General features: G+C 47.7%; 1 protein-coding gene across 1 annotated transcript in view; it reads right to left on the bottom strand.

The window, feature by feature from the left end:
• POLR1A (RNA polymerase I subunit A) overlaps nt 1–27,651 on the bottom strand; it is a 69,044-nt gene that overhangs the window by 40,283 nt on the left and 1,110 nt on the right. The window contains exons 2-13 of the mRNA XM_006168383.3: nt 24,903–25,107; nt 23,767–23,916; nt 23,280–23,387; nt 21,309–21,394; nt 21,093–21,196; nt 16,762–16,854; nt 15,183–15,288; nt 14,772–14,934; nt 11,501–11,671; nt 11,274–11,396; nt 8,882–9,112; nt 2,822–3,076 (exon numbers count right to left, since the gene is read on the bottom strand). Coding sequence (XP_006168445.1) covers nt 2,822–3,076; nt 8,882–9,112; nt 11,274–11,396; nt 11,501–11,671; nt 14,772–14,934; nt 15,183–15,288; nt 16,762–16,854; nt 21,093–21,196; nt 21,309–21,394; nt 23,280–23,387; nt 23,767–23,916; nt 24,903–25,107 — 1,795 coding nt within the window. The remainder of the gene's footprint in view (nt 1–2,821; nt 3,077–8,881; nt 9,113–11,273; nt 11,397–11,500; nt 11,672–14,771; nt 14,935–15,182; nt 15,289–16,761; nt 16,855–21,092; nt 21,197–21,308; nt 21,395–23,279; nt 23,388–23,766; nt 23,917–24,902; nt 25,108–27,651) is intronic.

Genomic DNA, 27,651 nt, shown 5'->3' with positions numbered 1-27,651 from the left:
CCTGGGGGTGAGTTCTCCCGTTCTCTCGTGCTCTTTCTTTCTGGTGAGCACACGCACCCTATAGCAAAAACCTCTCCAAAAAAAAAAAAAAAGAAGACATCACAAAACTCTACTAAATGCATAAAACAAACAATAAAATGCACTTTAGTTAAGGAAGAGAACCTGGGAAAAGAAGCAACATGGAATAATGAACAAAGGGAAACCAAAAGACACTAATAAAAATGACCCCCCAAATTGGCTTTCCTAGTTTAACCAAACCAACTTGTCCTCTTATGACTCTGCCACCACAGACATGCTGCATTTTTATAACCAATAGGAAAAATAAGGATTCTACCTGTTGGCATTTACCTTAGGACTAAATAAAATGGATGGAGAATCAAAGGTTCTTTACCGCTGACAAAATAAACTGAAAGTGAATCCTCAGGTCATCCCTCACAAGTTTAACTTCCTTTTTACTTTTTTTAAATTTTTTTTTTTCAGGTATAGATACGCTTGGGAGGAACAAGCGTATCTATATCAGATAGACCTGGATTCGAATGCTGGCTCTTGGTTTATTGAGAAAATTAGTTTCCAAGAGTTGCAGTCTTGGCATGTAAAAAAAATAGAAGTGGTACTACAATACCAACTTAATAAGATTTTGAGACGCAGTGAAATTTATATATTTAAGAAGACCTTGGGCTTTCTAAAGATTTTTCTTAAAAGCTTTTATTAACTGCTGATCCCTAGAATTTTTTTTTTTTTTCACATGAGTTTTGCCAGAGAAAGAGAGAGAGAGAAAGCAAATCACCAGGTCCAAGACTTGACCCAAGGTTGGCCATGTGGGAATTCCAACACCTTAGCCACCACACCACCTGATGGCCCCAGATTTTTTTAACTTCTTAAGGAATGAACTCATTAATGGAAGCTGACCTATCAGTGTCCTGCCCGTCTCTTAACTTTAAGTCCAACTTAAAACTCGGGCATATGAGCACGTGATGAGGCCATTTGGAGTTACCCAGACCGGGCCTTTGCAGGACGGTATAAGCATGATGCCGCATATTGCTCTGCACCTTGTTCAACCTAAAGCAAGGAAAGAACCCTCAAGTTCATCGGTCTGAGCTCCATGTAGCTAATGCTCACAGGTCCCTGCCAGCAAGAACCCCACCTGTTGCTACCTGGTATGTTCCCAACCCTGTGAAATGTGACTCTGCCTCTAGAGGTTGTCCTGGGAGCTGCCTCCTGCCATATTCCCTGCCCAGCCTAGCTCTATCCCTGCCTGTCTAGTTGGGCTGAGCACACAGGCCTGGGATCCCAAAGGTGTGGGGTCTGAGTCTTGGCCTTAGCACTGGCCAGCAAGTTACTCACCTAATGTTTCTCATCTAAAAATCACACCTACCTCACTGAGCTGCCGCGGGAACTAAGTAAGAGGATGCTGCAAATTGCTCAGAGAAGTACCTGAGGCCAAGCCCCTCAGAGTCAATGCCACCATGACTAGTCACTGCTACTATATCCATGAAAAGACAAAAAAGCCATTTTCAATTCACAAAGTTATTTTTCTAATTTCCCAGTAATCTGAGTGGGCCCTTGATCCCCTCTTCCTATTTTTGGTTCCTTTGCTAATGACAGCCCACCAAGGTGAGCCGAGAAGGGACAGTTTAACATCTGGGTCCCACACAAAGCTGCAGCAGTACATCTGGTGGGAAAAGAAGCGGGACCACTGGGGTCCTGGGCAACAACCTCATTCCTGGGGTGGCAGGTGGCTGACGGGGAAGAGAAGCGCCGAGGAGCAGAGGGTGCTGACTCAGGACACCTGTGAGTCGCCTCTGTGGCACCTGGGTACAGGCCTCCCCATCCCTGTAGAACAAAGCCCAAGAAGATTGGGAGCTCCTTTTCCTTCCTCCTACTTCTCTGCTGAGTGTCCCTGGGCAGGTTACATCAACTCTGTGTGTGTAAAATACAGATAATCCCTAGCACCTACCTCTAAGAACTGTGGGGAGGGTGAAATGAAAGGCATCCAAAGTGCTTTACGCAGTGTCTGGTACTGAATGAAAAAAGGCTTGGTAAACGGTAGCTGTGTGTTACACAGTCACGTACTACCTCGTTCTTTCATACCCCACCACGATCCGAAGCAATGACCTGTAACTGCGAATCAGCGTGAAGCAAATGGCTCATAATTTAAAAGGCCGCAGACTCCTGGGCAGGCGGCTGGAACACACTCCATCCTTTCCCTGCTGCCTGGCTCTTTTCGCACTCTCTCTCTCTCATTAGCACATGCTGACTCGGGTTCCTGCTCTTAATGGGAAAGAGGCAGCTGGCCAGGCAAGGTGGGAGAATGTATTATCGTTCCTGTGTGTCCCTCTGGACAACCATGATCACACGGGACTGCCCTGAGGACTGACCTCAGAGACAGAAGGAAGCAATTCAAGGAGGAGATGCCTTCCTGCCCTGAGGGAGGATCTCATCTGGGCCCCTGGAGTTAAGCTGTCTCTGAAAACTCACGCTTGTTGGAATCCAAAGGATCAAAGTCATCTTGCAGATGAGGAGGATCCTCCCCTTGAAATGCTAAGGCTTGCCAGGGGCTAACGAGTTGCCAAATCTAACCTGGGAAGACGGTCACGTTCTCTCCTAATTTACATTTTTAAGACACAGCAAGGTGGAAACTTTTTCTGCCTCTAAACAAATAACTGCGAACTCCATGTGGAAGAAACCAGGACCCTTCATTCCACATGCCCCTGACCTGCAGCTGCCCATTCACCCCAAGAGCTGGCAAAAACCCCAGTTTAAAGTGCCAAACCATACCCGTGGAAACAGTGGAACAGCCTCAAGGTTAGACTTAACCTACTTTGGGAACAAGGTACTGCTGATCGGTGCAGGCCAGGACATAGGCCTCGGCCCGGCCCAGTTCACTCTGGGGGAAGTGGGCGTTCATCTCGTCTCCATCGAAGTCAGCGTTATAGGCCTTGCAGTTGGCATAGTGGAGCCGCAGGACTTTCTCTTCAGGCAGGATACGGGCACGATGGGCCTGGATGGAGGGTCTGTGCAGGGTGGGCTGTCGGTTCAGTAGGAGAATGTCCCCATTCTTCACGTGCCGGCATACCTGGGGACAGAGTGACAAATGGGTCGGTGATGGACGGGAACTTGAGCATCATCAGTGCTTCTTCCAAGGGTTTCCCTCACCTTGCCTGAGTGTGGCTTGTCTCATGGTCTAGTCAGTGACATGCAGGAGCAAAACCCTAGAAATCTCTGAGACATCGCTCCTTGGCCTCTCTCATCCTGGCCTTGCACAGCCCCAGTCCTGGCTCCGGGCTCAGAAGCCCAAGGAACAGATAAGGCTACAGGTCTCTCTGTCTTGATGAGAGTCTTCCCAGAGACAGACTCTCCTGGGAATTAATCTGAAGACATGAATTAGCTCCTAAAGACTGCACACCTACATGTAACCGTGAAACCCCGGGTTTGGCAGACCCCGTGAAGCCCCCATGGTCACACATGAGGACGTTATCGAAATGTGAATTTCACATTTTAGAAATAATTTGCCCAACCTCATACAGCAGAGCCAGGATGGGAAGACAGGGTTCTTGATTCCCAGTTCAATGCCCTCTGAAAATACTGTACTTACTTAAAAATTAATCCAAAGTGTAAACTGCCACAGCCTTTCAGGAAAAGTTTAAAGGTAGCTATTAGAATTTTTTTTTTTTAATTTATTTTTGACAAGTTAAATTGAGGATATTTAAAACACATTTCTTCTTAGCCTTTCACAAGGAAAAAGCACTAACTGCAAGGCTGTATAAGTGTTTATGCAGGCAGGTTTACAGAGGCAATAACCAGAAGTAACCTGACTGTCCCAGAGAGGGGCAATCTATCACAGCGTAGAATATCACGCAAGGACAAAAAGGCTTACTTAAATATTTACAAGCCCTGAATGTACGGCAATAATGTATGACAATAAGAAAGAGAAAATAAACCCTGGTAGCAGGTAAGGTAATAGGATGAGGCAATTTAAAACCCAACCCAGGGACGAGCAGTTAGCATAATGGCCATGTTGCTGGACTCCCATGTAGTTGACTGTGGTTCGAGTCCCAGAGTTGGTGGCTTAAACTCACATGAGGTGCATGTGCATGTGTGCCCAAGATCCTGAGAGGAGACTGGAGGAGAAGGGATTGCGGGGTGGCCATCGCCCTTGGGGGGTGATTTCTCGTTTTCTGTCTGTCTCTCTCTGTTTCTGGCGAGTGCACACATCCTATAGCAAAAACTTCTCCAGAAATAAAAAAAATTAAAAATTTTAAAATAAAGCCCAACCCAACCCTGAACACATGCATGGATGTGTGTGTGTATGTGCATGTGTGAAAGAGGTGCTTGGATTCCACTAAGCTGTTTTTATGGCCACCTCAGGGGCTTATGACTATAAAGAGTGACAGCAATGAATACTGTATACATGTATACACCTCAGTACCATTCATCTTTCTTTTTTTTTAATTTTTTTTTAACTTCATTTATTTATTCATTTCATTCGACCAGAGAGGGACAGAGAGAAAGGGCGAGACGAGAGAGAAAGTGAGAAAGCAAACCTCCAGGTCTAGGACTCAAACCATGGTCAGCCATGTGGGAGTCCAGCCACCTTAGCCACCACACACCTGTTGTCCCCAGGGTACCATTCATCTTTCAAGGAACACACATTGCTTCTGTAAAATTTATGAAAAAGATCCTCAGGCCCAGCTGCAGAGGCACATAAATACCACCACTGCTTGGGAGGCTGGAAGCTGCCCAGGAAGCCAGGGTTCAGTTCCCAGGTCAACCAGAGCATGCTGGGCCTGGTTATGCATGCCTGCAGTCCTAGCTAACTGGGAGGCTGAGGCAGGAGATCAAAACACAGAGAGACCCAGTCAAAGCTGTCTGTTGCTCCCCTTCCCCCCATCCCCCCGTCTCGTAAGGGGTCAGAGGAAGGTCTTCTCAGTCATTATTATAGAAAGCAAGTGATATGTACAAATATAAACGATATGTTCATTACGTGTTCACAATGTACAAGCGATATGTTCATTACAGGGGGAAAGACAAAATAAAATTAGACAAACTTAAAAAAGAAAATAAAAATTCACAAGTCGGGCCAGCAGATGGCGTGGTGGTTAAGGGCATTGGACTCTCACATGGCCAACCATGGTTTAAGTCCCAGATCTGGCGGCTTGCTTTCTCACTTTCCCTCTCTCTCTTTCTCTGTCCCTCTCTGGTCAAATTAAAAAAAATATATATATAAGTACATAAAGTTAAATAAAAAATTCACAAGTAATTTTACCCTTCAAAGAAAACCACTGTGCACATTTTTTCCTCTTACAAATATAAGGTTGATTGTGTCCTTCTGACAGGACACCTTTCTCGCCGAGGTGACTTACAAAGCTCAGTAAGCCCTTTACTTGTCTTGTATTAACTACTGAGCTTCCTATTAACAAACATAAATGACACTTTAAAAAACAAACAGGCCTTGGGAACCAGCAGTTAGCGTAATGGCTATGTCACTGGACTCCCACGTAGTCGACCGCAGTTCGTGTCCCGGACCCGGTGGCTTAAAACTCATGCCGGGCACGTGTGCGTGCGTGCCCAAGATCCCGAGGGGAGAATGGAGGAGAAGGGATTACGGCGTGACCATCCCCCCTGGGGGGTGATTTCTCGCTTTCTGTCTCTATGTCTCTCTCTGTCTGTCTGGCAAGCGCACGCACCCTACAGTGAAAATCTCTCCAAAAAAAACCAAACAAACAGGCCCAGCCACAGTAATGCCCCACTCCATGGTGCTGAAGCCATATGGGGTTAGTTCCCAGGTCAACTTGTACCCTTTCTGGCATGCGAGGCCTTGTGACCCTAGCTGGGGCGGCTGTGGGGAGGACCGGAGCATGACGCCCTGCGGAGGGTGCCTGTTTCTCTCTCTCATGGAAGAAATCAACCTTAAAAACAAAACACAAATGCATGACACTGTGTCATGTACAACCTAATAGCCACTCCAAGTGTTCCGAAAACCCCTCCAAACCTCAGCTGCCCAGAGGAATTATGATGGCAACTCAGTGAAACCTCCTTGTACCCCGAATCTCCTCGAAACCATAGTAGCTGGCAGGCTGGTGCAAACAACAAATGACCCCATCCAATAGTTTCCTCCTCTGTTGCCCACATTTCCGGAGCTCCATGGAAAAACTGCTAAAGAAGGAGGCCAGAGGTTATTAAGAGAAGGTTCTCACCTTCCTCCTTCCTGTCCAGGAAAAGCAAGGAGCAAAATCCTCAAATTCTGAAAGGTAGCCCTGAAAGTACCTAGAATGGAGGCTGTCTTTGTTCCCCAAGGAATCAAAATCTTCCTCCCACCACCCCCACCCAATGTTTCCCAGGAGCCCTGACCGCTGAGGAGTCCCATGAGCATCTGCCCAGGGCACTGGCTGCTGTCTGCCTCCGTCATACAGCCCGAGGTCTTTCTTCAGCCTCTCAAGGGAGAAACTGCCCAGACCTATGGCCTAAGCCCAAAAACCCAGGCTGGGCGCAGAAACTGAGCCTTGCAAATTCGAGACATCCTCCAAGTGTAAGCAAGCTTGCCACAGCTGGGAAGGTACGCGGGCCAGCCTGGCAGGCACCGGCCAATCCAAACAAGCCCTGGGGCACCAGGCACTCCCCGTGCCAACCCAAACCCGAGGCCCTTCCTTTCTCTTGTCTCTAAATAAATACTGCAGTGAAAATTGGCCTGCCCCAGTGCCCGGGTCAGAGTTTTCAGAGGCAGGCCTAGAGCCAAAGGCCTGCTGCTGGCAGACCGCTGGGCAGGGAAATGAGACTCAGCCGTCCGGGCCACTTCCTCCTGTTTACAAGGCCCAGGGGAAGAGGCAACGGGTTCACACCTCACAGGGGAACAGACCCTTCCCCCTTCTCATCTAACCTTTGGTTCATCGTTACCTCGATCCAGTCTCTCCTTCCCTAACATCTCACCCAGCCCTTCGGCCCCGTCCTGGTCTATACACGGCACATTAGCCAAAGTCTAAGTCGTAGGCACGCGTGTGTTGTATTCGTTGTCCAAGCATCACAGCACCGCTGAGATTTGGGGAAATAAAAGCAATCATCCTTAGTTCCCAGGCTCTGCCTGGAGTCCTTTCCTGCCTTTGTGCCTCGGCCACTGTCAGTTCCGACGTGCCCTCACACCTTGGAGCCTCCTGCACCTCAACCTGTGTCCCACACACTCTGCATTTCAGTCCCCTATGGCCCTCCACTGTCTCCGCATTGTAAATTGTGATCAGAGTTCATCACTCCCACAGGCTCACTTCTGAACTCCGCAGTCCTCCATCTGTGGGGAGGGCTGTAACCGAGCCCATGTGTCTACTTTTTAAAGAGATTTTCCAGGGTCAGCTCACACTAGGAATGGCCCAAAGCTCCCATCTCTCGGCACTCCTGTTCCCTTGAGCTGGAAGCCACGACTCGGTTTCACCTCCCCTCTTATAGCCCTGACGGCCAATCCGCAGCCGAGCACCCCTGGCATCCCCTCTGAAATGTCCCGTGCACTGACCCTGGTCCCACCTCCCTTGAGGCTCACTGCCTCCTGGGGACTCTGAACTCCATTTGCCCCCCTCCCCCAGCATGTTCTCCTCAAACTTAAGAGTCCTGTGCATAAAGCCACTGTCCCCCATCACGGTTCACTACAGTGTCCACCAAGCCTCCAGCAGGGAGGGATGCGTCTGTAAACATATTAACTGGCACCCCCCACATCCTGCCGAACCTCCAGGAGTGCAGGGATCATGTCCACGGAGACTGGCAAAGCACAGCAGAGCACGGAGCAGGCCCTCCAGGCCGCCTGACTCCCGCTGCTCTCCCTGTCCGTATTCTCATCTCCGTGAGACTGTTTCACACGTGTGACTTAAGCTTATTTCGTATCTATCTGGCTTCACCAGCAGTGGGTAAAACATGCCTTGGTTTCTCTTATACCCCTCACATGGTTCCTAGCAAAATCCCAGGCACTCAGGAAAGCAGAAGAATCCCGTGAAGACTAGGAAAGAACAAAACAGGTGACCCAATCTGGGTCTGCGTGTGCCTCCCATCTGCAAAGCAGAAAACAGGTGGTGTGTGACTGCCACCTCAGGAGAGCTTTGAGGACAAGACGAAGGCAAGAGGCCAGACCCGTGCGCTGCTGTCCTGATGAAGAATGACGGGAACCAATGGCCACCGCGACAAGGCCAACAATGCTTCCTTTCGCCTCTGTTACCCCGACGATCCTTCAAGGCTGATGCAAACTCCAGAGCTTGAGCCCATTACCTGAGCCATCACTACAGACCAGCGTATTAGCCATCAGGGACCGATGGGTCAGAGGGCAAGGAGAGGTCTCGCAGCTGAACCGGCGGGCACGAAACCCCAGCCAGTCACCCCTGATCCTGGGTATTACTGGTTTTGCTCCAACAACTTCTGCCACTGTAACCTGTTACCCAGGCTATATATGACAGAGACACAAACGCATCACGCACCAAGCTCACACCCTTGGCAACACTGCAATCAACACTGAGCTCTTCTTCCCGGTGGAATGCAGATCGAGTCTCGGCCTAGCACTATGGGTGGGTATTAGCAACTGGCCTGAACTGAAGCATTAGTTAAAAATTGGTCAGTTACTGTCTCCCTGGCACAGAGCACTCCCTACAGAGCGAGTCTCAAACCTCAGCATGCAGGAGAACCCTCTTGAAAGCCTGTGAAAGACTCCTGAGCCCCGTTACTAGAGTCTAAATCAATAGCAGTGAGCAGCACAAGCATGTACAGCACGCCACATGTGGGGAGCCTCCTCTCGGGACACAGACGACTCCAGTGAGTCTGCCGGCACTCACTGGAGCTGGAGCTGACGGACAGCAGGCACAGGGGATCCGCCCGCAGGGCTGACTGGGCCCAACCAAACCTGCCCACTACTCACAATCTTTGTCCCCTGGGGCTTTGGTGCCCCTGTGGCTGGAGTCAGGAGCTGCTTGGCCACGGCTTCCCGCTGGGTCACGTCCACAGCACTCAGGGCTGTGCGGCTGCCGTCCTCGTTGATGACCATGGCTGCTCCTGGGTGCACACCGGGGCCATTGATGACTGCCTGCCTCAGTTCCTGAACGTTCCAGGGGGTAACTGGCTGAGGGTAGGTCAGCTTTGTAGCAAACACCTGGAAATAAAGAGTGGACACAGAAATGCAGAGTGGGCAGAGATAGGTCACCCAGACCCAACATCTGAGTCAACACGCCGTGTGATTTCCCCCTGAGATACGGAAGGGCTATCTCAATTAGCCACGGCCCTGCTAAGTACAGCCATATCCCGCCTGTCCTCTCCACAGGGCTATCTTGCCAGAGACTGGGCCTCCCTTCCTAGCAAGGTCAGTCTGGGGAGAGTAATTCAAGTGTTGTAGTTTAGACACTAGAATATTTTCAGCTCATTCTAGAACTTCATTATTTCCTCATCTGTCAATACATTCAAAGTCATCAAAGAAAGAAACAAGGCACCTGCTCCCAGATACCATCACAGCCCTCCTCCACCCCAGCAGACATCACTAATTGATCATGGCACTTTCCCGGAGCCCAGACATGGCATCAGATCTCTGACCTCAGCAGTTTTGACAGACACCACAGTCAAGATGGCACTCAAGCTGAACCTGTTTCTGACACATGAGCAAATGCAGCATGCTACTTAACACTAGCCCTACAAAACCCTCCAAGAAAAATGAGTTCTCTTATTAAATTACTGAGCTACTGAATATTATAAATCCCTTTGATGTTTCAAAATTCACTCAAATACATCCAAGATTCTGCAAAGTCCTCCAGAAAGGGACTAGGTCTTTGCACTTTATCCAGGTCTCTGCACCATGGCACTTAATGAGGCCTCCCCTGACCACCCCACCTCTGCGCTACCCACACCCTCAGCCTGCCCTTCTTGTCGAGGAACTTACCACTGTCTGGCACATTTATACACCTGGTCTTTGGGGAGCAGCCTTATGAGAGAGCAGTCCAGTCTACCTGCTTCCCTGCAGGGTCTCCAGCTACTGTGCACCCTTCTCTCACCTCCTTGCTCCTGCAACACCCATCTACAGTGCTGCGTGGGTGAGGAGTGCCCCGAGGGGTCAAGAGGCAGCTTCACCTGCTCTGCTCTTCCTGTGAAGAGCCATCCTGGAGTAACATGCCTAGGCCAGCATGGCTCTGAGACACGGGGCAGGTTGGAGATGGGCAGAGGGGTAACTTTAATATCAAGAGTCCCTTCCCAGGAGCCGAGCTACTGTGAATGTACGAGACTCAAGAAAGAGACACTTAGCACCCTATGGAGGCAGAAGGGGCAGCACTAAAGGTCTTTCTTGAAGCTGGGGGCACTCCAGGCACAGAGGTCAAAGCAAACATGGGCAGCCCCTGTCCTCGGACCAGAGGGGACAGCACACAGGCCCTTGGCCTCTCCTCTCAGGGTCCCCGCCTTGGGAACATCACCACTGGGCTTTGCAAAGCCTTTCCTTGCCATCTGACTCAACTTTTAGAAGCAAAGACCTATGATCCCAGGAGGCAGAAGGCACAGGACGGAGCCTTCTCTGACTCCTGTCCTCTGACTCGCCACGCCCTTGCTCGGGAAGCCCACAAGTGCCCGAGAGGCATGAACAGCAGGTGCACAGGATGATCAGGACACTTCAGCTCTGCTCATGACCAGTGCCCCTGAGGGAGGCGGAAGGTGATGCAGGAGGAAATGACTCTCATCAGAAGGGATTAAACCATCTTCACATTACTCACTTCAGGACCCATTAAGGAGGAAGCCGGTTAAAGGGCTGCTGCTAATGAGCACCACGGCTTCAGTTGGTGGGGAAGTAAGAGCTGTGGCTGGCTCCCGGAGGGAAACTAATGGGCGGCTGGGGCCGGCTGCCTACAGAGGAGGAACTGCAGGGATGGATGACATGCACATGACTTCTCTCCGGGGGCGTTCTGCTCTTCTCCTACCCTGTAACCAATGGTTACTTCCTGACTCCTGATGCCTGGCAAGTACCCGAGACTGAAATCCCCCTGCCCTCTTCCTGTCATGCAGTCACTCGGATAAGGAAGGTTCGGAGACCAGGCTAAGGTATCTGGGAGGAAGACATGCAGGCAAGGCTGTGGACAGCTGCAGTCAGCTCCTAGCGCCCCAGTCCCTCCTGGGCAGACAGTCCCTAGAGATCTGGCAAGCCACCACATAGCCTAGAGCCCCCCACACGTGGTGTAAGAGCAAACCCTTTCTCGCCCAAGCTACCACACTGCTGCACACCCTGCCCCTAGCCCTGCGGCACGCCCACCCAGCGGTGGCAGACAGCCCCGCACACGCACCATGGGAATCCCAATCTCGTTGGTGTTGATGTACATGTCTGGGCAGATGACCGAGCGGGCCGCGTAGTCCACGCGCTTTCCCATCATGTGCTTTCGGAACAGACCTTCCTTCTTCTCCAGGATCTTTACGGAGAAAAAAGGCCATGGAAATCATTTTTAAAAATCCAAATATGCTTAGTATTTCCTTGTTTCACCACAAACATGTGTATTACCCAACCCTTGCTCACCTGCCTAATGCCAGGGTACTTTTCCATCATCAGTTTGTCCATTTCACTGTCGAACACGATATTGACATGGCTCTGGAGACGAATCCAAATGTTGTAAAGCTTGTCTGTGAGGGACTGGCCTGGAAGGGCACTTAGAAAGGATCGGTCCATGACAATCGAGGAATCTTTTTCCTGGGAAGATACAATCAGAAAGCAGGCAGGATGGAAAAGACTTCCAGAAGGCCCGGTTTGGTTTTATTCTTCTTTCTTATCCTAGCTCTAACAGACGATGAGCTCTGGGGTCTGCCTTTATGTTTTCTGAACCTCACAGAAGACAGCAAAAGGGCTAATGAGTCACTCATAAATACGAGGGGGTCTACACCAAGTTCATGGAGAATAGGTATTAGGAAAAAACTGCACAGATTTGAACACGAGGTTTTTGTTGTTGTTATTGTTGTTATAGAATTGCATGTGCTGGCCGGAGAGAGGAGGAGAGAAAGGGGAAGTGAGAAATCACCACCCAGGGTGGATGGCCACACACAATCTCCACTCCATTCTCCGCTCAGGATTCTGAGCACATGCACACACAGGATTTTCAGGCCACAGGTCTGGGACTCAAACTGCACAGTTGGCCACGGGGGCGGGACGGGAGGGGGGGCCAGTCACCTTAACCTCTATGCCACCTGCTGGCCCAATTTCAAAATTCTTTTTACACCAAAATAAACTTATACTTTGTTTTTCCAATGATTTTTCCAATCCATTTTTTCCAAGTCTCCTATGTATCAATAAATTATTGCATATTTACCAGCTTGTCTCTGTTAATAAAATTTAACTCAAAACTTACAAGCAGTCTCCTTTCGTGAGGCAACTGCTGAAGTTCCTTAACATCTAGTTCCTGAGGCAACTTTTGAAGTCTTTCCCACGTTATTAATACTTCTCTTACAAAGTTCGGTTACCCTGCCAGATAACCAAGTCTCACAGGCAATTTCAAATTTATTTATGGTTTTGAAAACACTTGATCCAAAGCACTTATAAAAACCAGGAGGAACAACTTCAGAAAAGAAAAAAGTTTGCTATACAGTTTTCTATGTCATCAGTTAAGATGTGTGTCCCCAACTGGGCTGTGTCAGATTACTGGGTGATTGCCAAACCTCACTGGAGTATTTACGCAATCCTTTTAAATATTTCTGTCCCTGCCCTTCTCCCACTAACTGCCCGGGGACAGAAATACACAGAGGCCTTAAGCTGCCTTAGAGCACCACCTACTGGCACTGTCTGGCCACTGACTGGTCCCATCTGGCTGGATATGACAAGGAGACAGTAAGATGGTTCCGTGTCCGCTAGGGTGGCCAGATGACAAGAGAAAGCTGCCAGTGTCAGAGTGGGAGGGGTGAGGGTCAGGGAAGGTACAGTAAATAAGACTGTCTTGAAAATCATCAGGGATGATGTGGGCTTCTTCTCAACCCGGAGGAGTGCAACTGCCCTCTTCTTTTTCTTCTCCTGTTTTTAATCACCAGCAGGTGTGCATGCTCACCAGAAAGGGAAAGGGAGAGGGAGGGGGGAAAGCACCCCTCGACGGGGTGATCATGCTGCAATCCTTTCTCCACCTCTCCATCCTTTTGGGATTTGGGGCATGCACACACATACACCTCACATGTTTTTTCAAGCCACTAAGGCTGGGATTAGAACTGTGGTGGCCATGTCAAATCTGGCTCCCCTAACCACTAGGCCATGGGACTGACCCTCGAGGGCCTTCTTTAGTTACAGGAAGTCAGACAAATTTCTGCAGACACCCCTCACGGTAAAGCTCTTGCTGAAGGAGTCTCAAGAGGAGTGATGTCACCTGCATGACGACAGGGGCCTGTTAGCCTAACGCAGGGCTTGTGGCACTGCCTAGCTCAGGGCCACATGACCACTTGCGAATGCGTGAGACTTGGTCTCCCTGGCTCACTGGCATGTCCATGGTATCTAGAAGAGCGCCTGCCAAGGGGAGCCACAGGAAGCAAAGGGGGAAGAAAGAACACCTCCAGTCAGTGGGGGGAAAGAGGGCGTGGTGACCTAGGAATCGGAGAGGGTGCTGCTGGTTTCTGCAGAAACCGACTTTTCCTTCATTCTGACAAAGAGGTTGCCCTTTCTAAAAGGGACAACGAAACAGAAACAAAATGGTCAGCCCTGGTCACTGTATTTGGTCTTCCCTCTCAAACTGGACTGAGACACACAGATGGCAACTTCCACCTTGCACTGCGGATGTTTTAAAAGCCCACCTGTGCTGGCTGATCAGAAAACATAAGCAAAACCCCAGAAGGCACCAAGGAGAAGGACGAGGTGACACAGCGCAACTGTCCAGGAGATGGTGGCACCACCCAGTGATGGGCCTGGCTCATAGCAGGATTGTTCCAGAGACCGGAAGGGAGTCTGAGAGCCCTGACTGTACCCAGGGTTGGAGGTGGCCTTTCCTGCTTGCCTGCCCCTCGTGACCTCAGCAAGCTTTCTGACGGAGTCAGCTTCTTGGTTTGTTTTTAAATGACAGCATGAGAGAAACAGAGAGGAGCAACCTAGACAAGGTACTGTCGGCTCACGATCCCCTTTCTCCAGCACTCCGGCTCCTGGCTGGGTGCCTGAGCACATGACCAGTATTTTCAATCCAGGGATCTGAACCTGCGGTTCACATAGCTTCGTTTTACAGGGCACTGGCATTACTGCAGTGCTATGGCATCTGGGCCCCACTTCATCTTTATACCCATTAAAGACCCAGCACAGGACTTAGCACACTGAAGGCTGAGGAAGTGTTAGCTGAGAGTCCCATTCTGGGAAAATCCCACTCTCTGACATGCGCTCCCAGTGCTGGAGACTTTAATAAGCCCCATACAGAGCTGAGTAGCACAAGCTCCAGTGCTGTGACTAGGACACATGATCCTAGAGACAGAGGGGAGGGAACTAGTTCTTTCAGCTGCAACAGCAGATGGCCCAGAGCAGCCTAGGTGTGAAATCTCACCATCAACCACACATATTACCGTGGAGACCAGCCCACGAAATTAAAGCAACTCAACCTAGGTCACCGGCATGCTCACGAAGGGCAGAACCTAGACCGGAACCTCTCCATGCTCAGGCCCGTGCTAGTCCTCCCGATGTTAACTATTCCCCCCCCACTGCCAATCTGCAGCTCCTACTAAGGGTGCCACCAGCTGCACAGAACAGCCTGTCAGCGCTGCCTGGCACCCACAGCCTCTGCAACCACACTGCACAGAGTTCGAACCCAGCTCTGTCTGGTTCAGACCAAGGCAGTCCTGACCTCATCTGTGGTGAGCGCTGCAACCTCACGCGGCAGCTTCTGTTCCTGGGCCATCAGTGCCAGAAGCTTTCGGATCAGAACTATGTCCTTCATGACAGCCTGCAAATTCACCGTCTGGCCATTAGTAAACATCTGGTCCCCCAGGCGATTGACAGGGCGATATCTGCAGGGGGACACATGGAATCAACAAACAACAGCATGAAAGAAGGCTTGTGTTCAGCCTGTCACCCACCGTGGGCAACACACCCCACCACTCCCAAAGCCACCACCAGCATAACTGTCGTACTTAACAAAAGAAGAAAGTCCTCACCCCACTCTGCACTCAGCGCCATGGCCCTGGCACCCCTCCAAGAGGTTGTTATTCCTCCATAAGCCTTTTTCCAATGAAGTTTGTTAATTAATGGGCATTACCTTGAGGGTGGCACCACCAAGAAGTCTAGAAAGAACATGCTGGGATTGAATCTGGACTCCATGCCAACATCATCCAGTCCCAAAAAAAGGTGATTCAGGAAGAATCCTGCATTTGAGATTAAAAAGAGAGAGAGAGAGAGAGAGAGAGAGAGAGACCACTGAAACCTATATATTAGGGCACAAGAGGACCACAACAGTATTACTAACCACGGGGCTGGCAGGTGGCATGGTGGTTGAGGTGCTGGACTCCCCACATGGCCAACTACAGTTTGAGTTGTGGACCTGGTGGCTTGCTTTCTCACTCTCCCCCTTCTCTCTGTCTCACTCTGGTCAATTAAAATAATAATAAACAAAACATAAAATTAGATAAAGAATTCCTAAAAAAAGGAAGCATCACTGGGAAAAAAGCCCTAGAAGATGGGGGCAGTATATATAAAGGTCACATGTTCCTTTAGAAAAATGAACAAAACTTAGTCTCTGCATGTAGGACAACAGGGATGACACCTAGGGACAGGACAGAAATACTTGTGCTTGATGAGATAGGCAGAGACAGAAAAAAATAAATATTAAGTTAAAGATTACCTCCTGAATATTAGACTTACCTATGCACTCAAGTATCTATTACCTTGATATTCATAAAAAACAGACTGAAGGCCAGCCTTGTAGCCTAGTACAATAGGAGCTGGATCCTACACGGCTGACCACAGTTCCAATTCTGGCCCTGTGGCTTGAGAAACATGCCAGGCGCATGTATGTACATGCCAAAACCCTGAGTTCACCTATAAGTAGTCCTCATCCCAGAGGCCAGAGGGAGTGTCCCAGAGCACACTCTCAGAGGACACACACAGGTCTTGAGTAGACTGCGTGGGTTGTGTTATATACTCGGAAGCAAATAGAGGATTTCCCTTTCTGTAGGAAACTGAAATGTCTAAAAATCCTAATTAAAACAAAAAAAGGGTCAATTCTTTGATTCACAAAAGGAATTCCCATAGAAACTTTTAAAAAGCTTCTTATTTATGAACAAGGTGAGTTATACTGAACATCTAGAATTACGTCAAACTGCATGAAGGGAGGTCTCCTACAGTTACAATGCATCATTAACGTCTTGGTCTCGGTGTGACCTTCTATGGTCTATGATGCTTCAATGACAAAGTAGCCTGAAGCCTGGCCCAAATCTATAGGTCAATTTCAGGAAAGAGTTACAGTAATCGTAACCTTAAAACAAAACAAAACAAACAAACAAAAAACAACTGTAAGGCAGGTTAGTGAGCCCAGACAACTGAAGCCTCAAGAAGATACACATCAGGCCAGCCATGGCGTGGTGGTTAGGGAGGTCGGACTGCACGTGGTCAATTGCACAGCTCACCCCAGCAGCTTGAAAAACGCCCTGGTGTGTGCACATGCAGTCCGAAATCCCAAAAGGAGGCAGAAATGGAGAAGGCACTGTGGCATGACCATTCCCCATGGGGGATGCTTTCTCATCTTGCTCCAGTTTCTCTCTGGTGAGTGCATGCACTCTCTGGAAAATTTTTTAAAAATTTAAAAAGATGATGACACAGTTCTTTCTTTAGAACAGCACCTTCATTCTTCCAGATGGCAAGCAAATGTTCTCGGGCACTGGTGGGTGTCAAGTACCCTCGTTTTCCCAACTGTGCTTCCTCAATTCCCGGAGCTGAGGAGAGGAATTGAACATAATCAGTAATTGGTATTCCTTCTGTAACGGGATTAATCAATTCTTTGTCCCCCACTCTGCAAAGCCCACAATCTAACCATAAAAATTAATCTCTAGGACAGCATATTCTCAGCCCTGGATTTTCCCCACCTAATCTAATTTGTAAAATAGTGAAGAAATTAGCTATTGTGTAAAATCTATAAAATAGAGCAAGAAAACCATTACCTATCATCTGATAACATTAACATAATTATCATCACTTCTATTTTGTATACGTTTTCCAGTCCTTTGGTTTATACAAGTGTGTCACGTAACTAATTTTTTTTTTTTTTTGGAGAGGTTTCTCCTATAAGGCACGTGCGCTCACCAGAAAGACAAAGACAGAAAGTGAGAAATCACCCCCCAGGGGTGATGGCCACGCCACAATCCCTTCTCCATTCTCCTCTCAGGGTCTTGGGCACACACGCACACATGCCTGGCTTGGGTTTAAGCCACTGGGGCCAGGACCTGAACTGTGGTTGATTACATGGGAGTCCAGCGACATAGCCATTTCACCATCTGCTGGTCCTCACATAACTAATGTTAAGTGTGGCCTTAGTTTGTATCCTGCTTTGCTCAGTCTCATATGGTGAGTGTTTCCATATTTGCTATATTGGCTTTGCTTGACTGTCACTGTATTTTTTTCCATTTTGAGAGATAGAGAGGGAAGAGAGAAGGAAAGAAAGACATTCTTGATAGGATCTCACTGTGTTGCGGTCTTCTTACCCCACCCCCAATTGGCTAGTTGGGGGGTGGGGTAACAAGTGACTGCACCTGCACCCCACATATTCAGGCTGGCCCAGGAACTAAACTCAGGCCTCTCATGAAATTTCCAGCTTTCTAAGCAGTGGAGCCACTGCAGCCAGGCCATGACCACCACGTTTAAAGACTACATGGTAATCCATTGGGAACAGTTCCTAATTTACCACACCATACTCTCCTAGCTGGACATTTGGACGAACTTCAATTTTTTTGCCATTAGAAGTAACATTATGATGTCTTTATGAACACGGTTTTTAACGGAAAGTAAAATAATGGATAAACGAGTGTGAACGTTTTTATAAGTAAATGCACACTGATTTCTTTCTGCAACTATCGCACCAGTACATGAGGAGCAGATTGAGTTGGTTTATCAGACTATTCAAGATCAACCTGGGCATCCGTCTGGCCAGCTATACCTGGATTAAGTGAGAATATCAGACTAGCAGCTGCCATTCCGAAGACTGGGCTCCAGGCACTTAGGTGATTAGCAGATAGAATGAAGCAGTAGATCCTGTAAGTTTGAAACTATCAACCTTTTCTGGGGTGTATTCATTGAAGTCAAGTTCGGCTCAACTTTTTCTTCTTATGTATTCATCAGAATGGGAACTATGCTTGTCTGTGTTCCTAATACCTGTCACAGTGTCTAGAGCTCAGCAGATGCCAAAAGTCACTGATTCAAATACACATGTTCAAAATATCCTAAAATAATGTATACTTAAAAATCCCACTTTGCCTTTTTTGACTTCTTTTAAAAAGAGTTATTTTATTTATTTATTTTTTAATTTGCTACATGGCATGTACAGTCACTAGAGAAAGACGAGAGAGAAAGGGAAAGTGAAAGAGCAAGCTGCCAGGCATGGGACTCGAACAGTGGCTGGCCATGTGGGAGTCCAGCACCTTAACCACCATACCACCTGCTGGGTCCTTTTTCTGCACTTTAAAATTTAGCTTCATCCCATCTGCAATTATTCAGTCAAGTTTTCCAATCTGCCGAGGATGTCATCACAAGGTTCTAGAGAATTTTTTTACTTGCATAACCATTAAGAGAAGCATCATAATTTACCTAATATTTTTACACTAAAATTTACTTATTTATTTCTTCCATGTGAGAAAAGTGGGGGACACACTGACGGGTCTTCACGGGCCCGTGATCCACTCCTAGCCTTAGCCAGCCTGGATCATGGGCCCACATGTGCCCCGCTGGTGTCCACAGGGAAGCCTCAGGATGCAAACCTGGGACCTCCCCATGTGGGTCTAACATCACGGAGCACTGTGACCACGGTGTCACTGGCCCCTTAATTACTCTACACTGAGAGGCATTTCAATCAAGTCCAACTTTAAACTATTTAGGCTACAGTGGGTATTCTAATTTCTTAGAATACGATCATGGAAGTAAAGCTGCTCGGTCGAGTCTGCACATTTAAACTTCTGACACTTACAAAAGTAAAACATTTCAATTAAGTTAATGCAGTCTGACAGAAGTGTGAGTATGCAATGAAGAGTGGCTCTGACCACAGTATGGCAAAAGTTGTGTACATTCAGTGGGAAAAAAACAGATGCTGTTACCCTATGGAAACAATTTTCTGGGCATTTCTGGAAATGAGTATCTGAACTTTCCAGCCTACTGAACGGGCTTGAAGGGCACAGGAATTTCCGCCCTATTACCCCCCACGGAGGCAGACACACGTTTCTAATCACAGAATTTTAGACTCAGAAGAACCTACAGGAGGCCACCTTTTCCAATGGGCTGCAGCACTAAAAGACACTCTTGCAGCTGGCGATAATGAACTGCCTCGCTGGGATCTCAGAGCACCCTGAACGGAAGGTGTATTTCTTTCAGCTTTAATAGCTGGCCTATGAAAAGGGTTCATATAGCCTGGTGAAGACTGGATCATGACAGACAGGAGAGTGTGGGCTGCAGGAATTCTCACTTTAGGGGTCAGCAGACGGCATTATGGTTACATCGCTGGACTCCCACATAGTCGACTATGGTTTGAGCCCTGGACCTGGCAACTTAAAACTCACGTTGGACACATGTGTGCACAGGCCCAAAATCCAGAGGAGAAAATGGAGGACAGGAAATTGCAGTGTGGCCATTCCCCCTGGGGGGATGATTTCTCGCTTTCTGTCTCCCGTCTCTGTCTCTCTCTGTTTCTCTAGCAAGTACACACCCTATACCCCCCCCAAAAAAAATCCTCCATTTAAATTGCTAATGTGCCTCATGGGGCCCAGGGAGCACACTGGGGCACATGCGGCAATTTACCAGCTTATGTGGGGTCACTCGGGCACAGGCCCACTCTCGTGTGAGGAACATGGCCAGACCCAGACTCAGAATTCTCTATCTGCTCTCTGGAGTTACTGATCTGTGTGGCCTGCAGCCTCTAGAGAGCAGGAGCCACATGGTCTGACCTCCACCTTGGCACTGTGCTTGTCCCCTATCATGGTCCTTGGCAAGAGGTGGGGGCAGGTGGCGTGGTGGTTAAAGGCGCTGGATTTCCACATGGCCAACGGCAACTCAAGTCCTGGACCTGATGCCTTGCTTTCTCCCTTTCCCTTTCTCTTTTTCTCAGGTCAAATTGTGCTCCTTTTGGACAATGATAGTAAAAATTGGAAGTAAATAAATAAATAATTCTTTAAAGAAAAATAAGAAGAAGCAAATGTTTGTTACATGCAATATTAAAAAGCTCAATCCTGAAACTGTTGAAGACTATCGTCTGCTTGTTTCTAATGCACAGACCTTTGGTTGCACTACCATATACAAATGGTGGTAGTGAAGGATTACTTGAGAACGGTTTGGGAAATACATTGAAATATTACTTAACTGCTGGACATCTGCCTCAAAGAATCGGTTACTTTCTAGAATCGCGACCATCTTTGTTCTGAACTTGTAACCATTTTTGAAGGCATCCTAAGGGCAGGAGCAGCAATTCCCAATTGGTGTAATAATTGTTTTAAGGATTATTTATAGGTAAGTGTAGGACAATCTACTCTTATGGTGCTAACTGTTAATCATTCATCAAAATTAAACAGGCTAGGGGCCAGCGGGTGGCATGGTGGTTGAGGTGCTGGACTCCCACATGGCTGACCATGGTTCGACTCCTAGACCTGGAAGCTTGCTTTCTCACTTTCCTTCTCTCTCTCTGGTGAGCCCAATTGCCCTATAACAAATTAATAATAATAAACAAAATTAAATAATTCTTAAAAAGATTAAACAGGATATGTAAGTGCAGTGAGAATTCTGGATTGGATCCTAGAACATAAAAGGAACATTATTGGAAAAATTGGCCTCAGCACTGACCCTCCACTGTCCCATACCAAATATGCAGTTAGAGTCATGTTGCAAGGAAGACCAGGTTCTTCCAAGTTTTAAGACACATCTGCTGGCCCCACATGAGAAACCTGGCAGAGTGGCACCTCCCGGGATCCAGTATGCTTACCTGCAGGCTCTGTCTCTTTCTGGACAGCTTTCCTGTGCACCATGGCTGGATACGTGATCGTCAGTTTGCTGTTGTGCTCCTTTCGGACAACTGACCGCCCAGTCCTGCATGAGGAGTTATAATTAAGGGCAGAAAAAAACCCAGTGAGACAGACATGTGGCTCAATGGCCAGACCTCTCCCCTGGGAAGAAAGAAAGGCAAGCGTCCGATACTCACTTGCAATGGGGACATCGCTTGGCAGCCATGTGTGTCTTCCAGAAGTGAGCAATGAGGTTGCTCCTGCTCTCACACACATTCTTCACCTGGTGAAAAAAGCCAGAGAACCTTAGAAAGTCACTTGTAAGAGAACCCAATATGTATTTATTTTACACTTTTAACTGATTTAAAAAAAATATTTATTTATTTATTTATTTAATTCCATTTGTTATTATTATTTTTTAATTTAAATAGAAAGAGACAGGGAGAGAGAGGAAGGGAAAGCGAGAAAGCAAGCTGCCAGGTCTGGGACTTGAACCATAGTTGGCCATGTGGGAGTCCAGCACCTTAACCACCACAACACTTGCCTGTCCTAGGCACTGTTTACCTTTAACAAAAGTTTTTTGGTGGGACCAGCATTTGGCTTAATGGCTATGTCGCTGGACTCCCATGTAGTCGACCACGGTTTGAGTCTCGGACCCAGTGGCTTAAACTCACGCCAGGCATGTGTGCGTGTGTGCCCCAGCTCCTGAGAGGAGAAGGGATTGCGGCGTGGCCATCCCTCCCGAGGGGTGATTTCTTGCTTTCTGCCTCTCTGTCTCTGTCTTTCTGGCGAGCACATGTGCTCTATAGAAAAAACCACTATGAAAAAAAAAAAAAGTTTTTTTGGGATCAGCAGATGATGTAGTGGTTGAGGCACTGGACTTCCACATAGGCAACTACAATTCCAGTCCCAAACCTAGTGGCTTGAAACTCTTGCTGGATGCGAGTGCATGCATGTCTAAAATCTCCAGAGGAAAAGGAATTATGGCATGAGGATGAAGCAGGGATTCCAGCGTGGTCATACCCCTAAGGGGTGATTTTTCACTTTGTCTTTCTGTTTCTATCTCTCCAGAAAACACATGTGCTGTAAAGCAAACAAACAAACAAACAAACAAAAAAAACCTCTCTTAAAAAAATTAAACTGTTTTTTAAGACGGGTTTGCCATGTCATGATCCTCCTGCCTCAACCTCTCAGATGGGACCCAGGCACATGCCACCATGCCTGGTTCTATTTTTCTTTTTTGGAGGTTCCTTTTTTGCTATAGGGTGTGTGCGCTTACCAGAAAGAGAGACAGAGAGATAGAAAGCGAGAAATCACCCCCCAGGGGGGATGGTCACACCTCAATCCCTTCTCCTCCATCCTCCTCTCAGGATCTTGGGCATGCATACACACGCGCCCAGCGTGAGTTTAAGCCACCGGGTCCGAGACTCGAACCACAGTCGACTACATGGGAGTTCAGCGACACAGCCATTACGCTAACTGCTGGTCCCCATGCCTGGTTCTTTTTTAGAGAGGATTTTGCTATGTTGCTCAAGCCAGTCTCAAGCTCATGATCCTGCTGCTTCAGCCTCCCTAACTGCTGAGATGACAGTTGCACTCCACTGTATCCAGCATTTAGGTTGGACGAGGAATCAAACCCAGTCCTCCCATGTGGTCCCAGCCTGCAATGCACAGCACCTTGGCACTGTGTACCAACCCTCCACCTTCTATCTACTAACCACAGGAAACCACCCTTGCTTGATAAACGCTATTTGGCACAGAACTCTAACCCTGCCAAGCTCTGCCAACTGCTGAGTGGCTGACCTCTTTTAAGCCTTGCATGTCCCCATTCATAATACAGGGAGAGTAACCACCTCAGCTAGCTGCCACTAAGATGAAAAGATTCTGAATGCAGAGGTAGGTTGGAATACAGCAGGGACTCAAAACCCCCACCTGGGCCCTACCCCACAGCAATTACATCAGAATCTCTGCTGTGAAACCTGGGAATGAGGTGAGTCAGACTGCAAGATTCATGCTGCAGCTGATTCTCTATCCCATCCACTCATTCATGGAATGAATGAATACTTAGACACGTGCGGTGAAGGGGACGATGACGTAGCAGCAGTTAAGGAAAGTGTGACGGTTATACTAAAAACAGTGCCGCAGAAAAAGAGGCAGCAGTAACTCACGTGTGCACCCTGAGACCCCAGCAGGTTGTTCTGCACAATTTTGGCTGTGTATTGTTCTAACTCTTCCTGGATTTCGAAAGCAGAAGGATCAGCATTTTCTTCCAGAAACTGAAAAACAAAGAGGAAAACCATCTGGCCGCAGGACCATTAAGTCTATGTCTCACGTGCACAACCACTATGTCAGCCTCTCCAGGGGTGGAACAGATTAGTTCGAGGGGAGAAAAAGAAACCATGGCTGCTGTATTGCATTTCCCAAACAACAACAACAACAACAAAACAGTAATGAAGCTACATTTCTGTTTTAAAAATAAAGAGAGAATGTTATGCTTCGATTAGAGTGGACTAGATAATTCAGAAACACCTAGGACTACAAAACACTAAGATAGGACAAAATATTTCAAAAATCTCAGTGAGGGCCTACACACATGCATGTCTTGTCCCACCACTTTGGCTTCTGTGATTCCCACGACTGCCACTATTCACTTACCCTGTTCAGAATTCGCTCCAACTCGTAGACTGCTTGTAGGGCCCCAACTGCCAGAACCCTCAGCTGGCACACTAAGAGGTGAATCACAGCCCGGGGACAGGTCAGCATGTGGCAGTTCAAGCAAGAGCCTCGGAGCAGCAGGTAGAGTTTCTGAAGCGAGAGGATAAAACGATTATAAAGAGACACAGTGGTCGTAGAAACTTCCAATGAACTCCCGAGTTTTATCTTGGAGTCAGTCTGCTCTGCTAAGAATTTCACTTCAGCCTATATACTCAGAACACCCTGTTTGACCCCAAGAAATAAGCAAACAGTCTCCTAAGTTTTCTTTTATGGTTTCATTTAAACCCATTCAGATTTGAAAACATCTTTGGCTATATGACCCAAGGTAAGGAACTATCTTTATTTTATTTCAAGTATGTAATTGAGACAACTGTCTTTAATATGATTGACAAAAAAAGAAAAAATCCAGACAGTGGTGTGGCAGTCATGTAGCACTCTGCAAGGTTCACCCCTGTGGGGACGCTCTGGCAATTTCCCTGAACACACTGGGTACACAGATGCTCATTATCTCAGGCTGACTTGGGGTGGATTGTAGCCTGGGGACCCTGTTGGGGGTGCCTCTCCTTCACTTATGGAAGAAATACTGTGTACCATAATCAGTGCAGCTTAGAAAATATCTTGGAGCCGAGGGCAGCGGATATAAGAGCTAAACATGTACCAGTCAGTCTCTAGCCAACGGATTCATTCCGAACTAAATGCTGGGCTTTCTGGGGCTTTGTGTCCCCTCCCTCTAAGCCCCTCTAGGGCTCCACCGGAAGGGCCAGGGAAGCCTTGAGAACACTAGTTTCCTATACCAAGGAGACTGAAAGAAAAGGCATGGAGAAGACTCTGACCACACCTTCTCCCCACATGAAAAGAAACAAGCCTGGCTCTTCCCAGCTGGAATCAAACCAAAATTTCTTTAGTAATAGCTGTAGACATTGAAGTTATTGTATTTAGCTCCTCAATGTTTTAAATTTCATTGTAAGAAACATTTTATTTCATTTTATCTAGAGCTCCATCTCTTCTGGGGGGAGAGGCCACACTCACACACAGCATCAGCAGCCCCGAGACCTACGCGCATGGGCAGCACTTACATCGAAGAGGAGAGGGTTGTACACGGTGAGTGGGAGCTCGATGTGGCCCAGGTGCCCAGAGCAGTGGTTGAAGTCCTGCACGCAGGTGGAGCACACCTCTTTGGAATCCGCAGGACCCAAAGCTAAATCATACAGGCCGTTTGCTGATGGGTTCCCCAGGCTGTCCAGGTACCGCGGGTTCGTAATGGATTTAACACTTAATTTCCTAAGGAGATAAAAAAGACCAAGGGAAAACTAAGGTTACCAGCTTTTCTGATATTTCCTTTACTGCACTTACAAAACCGCGGTGAGGGGGGCAGATTCTCTGTCTGCTTTGTTCATCTCTGCTCCCCAACACCTTAGTGCAAGACTGGCACACTACGGCTAGTCAGTAAATGTGTGCTGAAGAGCGGTATATCTTTAAAAAAGAGATTTAGTGCAAAATTTGCACTGAGTACATCAGTAGACTGTTCATTAAAAGGAGTTAAGCACATGTGACACAATGAGAGCTGTACACGCAATATTTAGTTTCGGTCTTAACCCTGAGATGGGCATCACTACATGTATTTTTCAAAAGAAACTGGAACCAGGACCAGCAGTTAGCATAATGGCTATGTCGCTGAACTCCCATGTAGCCGACCATGGTTCGAGTCCCAGACCTGGTGGCTTAAACTCACACTGGGCGCGTGTGTGTGCGTGCCCAAGATCCCTAGAGGAGAAAGGATTGTGGTGTGGCCATTCGCCCTATAGCAAAAAAAAAAAAGAAAACAACTCTCAAAAAACAAAAGAAACTGGAACCAGCAGATAGCGTAATGGCTATGTCGCTGGACTCCCACGTAGTCGACACAGTTCGATTGTGGCCACACCACAATCCTTTCTCCTCTAGGGATCTTGGGCAAAGTTCAAGTCCTGGACCCGGTGGCTTAAACTCATGCCAGGCACGTGTGCGCCCATGCCCAAGATTCCTCGAGGAGAATGGAGGAGAAGGGATTGCAGCATGGCCATCCCCCCCTGGGGGGTGAGTTCTCACTTTCTGTCTCTCTGTCTCTCTCTGTCTTTCTGGTGAGCGTACGCATCCTATAAAACCTCTCCAAAAAAAGAAAAAGAAACTGAGGCTCAGAGCAGTTAGCTGAGTTAATTCATGTGACACAGCCAGAATGTGGGAGAGGCAGCATACGCACTAGACCTAAATCCAAAGCCCACACTATTCAATGATGGCGATGTGATGCAATAACCCCTGTATGCAGGAAGAGTAAACTAAATGAAATTAAATGAATATCCACATCTTTATGAGATATAACTTGCTTTACAAGATGTGTCATCACATTTTATGTTTGGTAAAGGGACTCACATAGGACACTTAAATAACTACTTTTATTAAGCCAACTTTGCTTTTTACATTTTTTTCTTTTGATTTAGAAAATGAAGGACAAAGAAACCATCCTCATATTGCACCCTAGAGGAAACCTGAGGGCAGGGCCTTGCTGGATTTTTCTGCAGAAAGACCTCAGAAAATGAGGAATGCTGACCTGAGCCTTCAGGTGTGGGTGTAGGATGAGGGCCAGAGCGAAGTAGGAACCTTTGGCACAAGGGACATTGGATATACAGCAAAGAGCCTGGCAACAGGCCAGATGATGCCACAGGGACAGCAGGTGGTGTAGTGGTTAAGGTGCTACACTACCACACCGTCAATAGTGGTTCGAGCCGCCTAACTGGCTTGAAATCACCCTGGGTACATGTGTGTGCATGCCCAAACTCCTAGAGAGGAATGGAGAAGGGATTGCAGTGGGGCCCCAAGGGGCGGATTTCTCACTTTCCCTCTCACTGTCTCTTTCTTCTCTGGGGAACGCATATGCCATAGAGCAAAAACCTTAAACAAACAAACAAAATAACACAATGACACTTTCAGTAAAGTGCAGGTGGTTTAGTAGGGCTAGAGAAGGGATGACATTACAGCTAAAACCAGCACTGGCCTGATAAAGGGACATTATGAGCCATGCAAATAAAATCTTTTTATCTGAAGGATACGGACAAACTTTTGGGGCTTTTAAGGATGTCAGTAACATGATCACATTTGCATTTTAGAAGAGTAATTTTGTGGAAGATGGGCTGGACAGGTGTAAGGGAGAGGTAGAAGGAAAAGGCACTTCAAACATGAGATAAGAACCTGGTATAAGGCAGTGGCAATAGGGAAGAAAAGCAGGGTACAGAACAGATATGGTAACACACGACGTGAGCCCAATAAACAAACGTCAGGGTAGAGCAGTCTAGAATTAGTTCCCAGTTTCCAGGGACCATTTTGCACTAGACCACATACACTAATTTGGAGAAGCAAGTTCCTAACCTCTCCTTTTGGTGAGGAAGAGGTACATTTTGAGGTTTCTTTTGGTATGAGTTTAAGATCTGTGTGTGAAATTTAAGATGTCCAGAAAAAGATGAACATATATGGGTCTGAAAATGAGAGAAAGAAATCACAGCTAGAGATTTAAGTTTCAGAGTACCAGTTACAAAAATGGTGGGATTGTCTAGGGACAACATTAAGGACAAGAAAAGCAGCATGACCAGAAAAGAACCTCGAAGAACACCAACAATTATGGAGTAAAAAGAGGAAGGCATGTCGGGCACGTATACATACGTGCCCAAGATCCCTAGAGGAGAATGGAGGAGAAGGGATTGCGGCGTGGCCATCCCCCCTGGGGGGTGATTTCTTGCTTTGGCTCTCTGTCTCTCTTCTGTCTTTCTGGCCAGGGCATGCGCCCTATAGCGAAAA

The sequence above is a fragment of the Tupaia chinensis genome, unplaced genomic scaffold, assembly GCF_000334495.1.
Source record: "Tupaia chinensis unplaced genomic scaffold, TupChi_1.0 Scaffold145741_1, whole genome shotgun sequence".
NCBI lineage: Eukaryota > Metazoa > Chordata > Mammalia > Scandentia > Tupaiidae > Tupaia > Tupaia belangeri.
The sequence above is the reverse complement of the archived record's forward strand: the minus strand, read 5'-3'. Positions and strand labels throughout refer to the sequence as shown.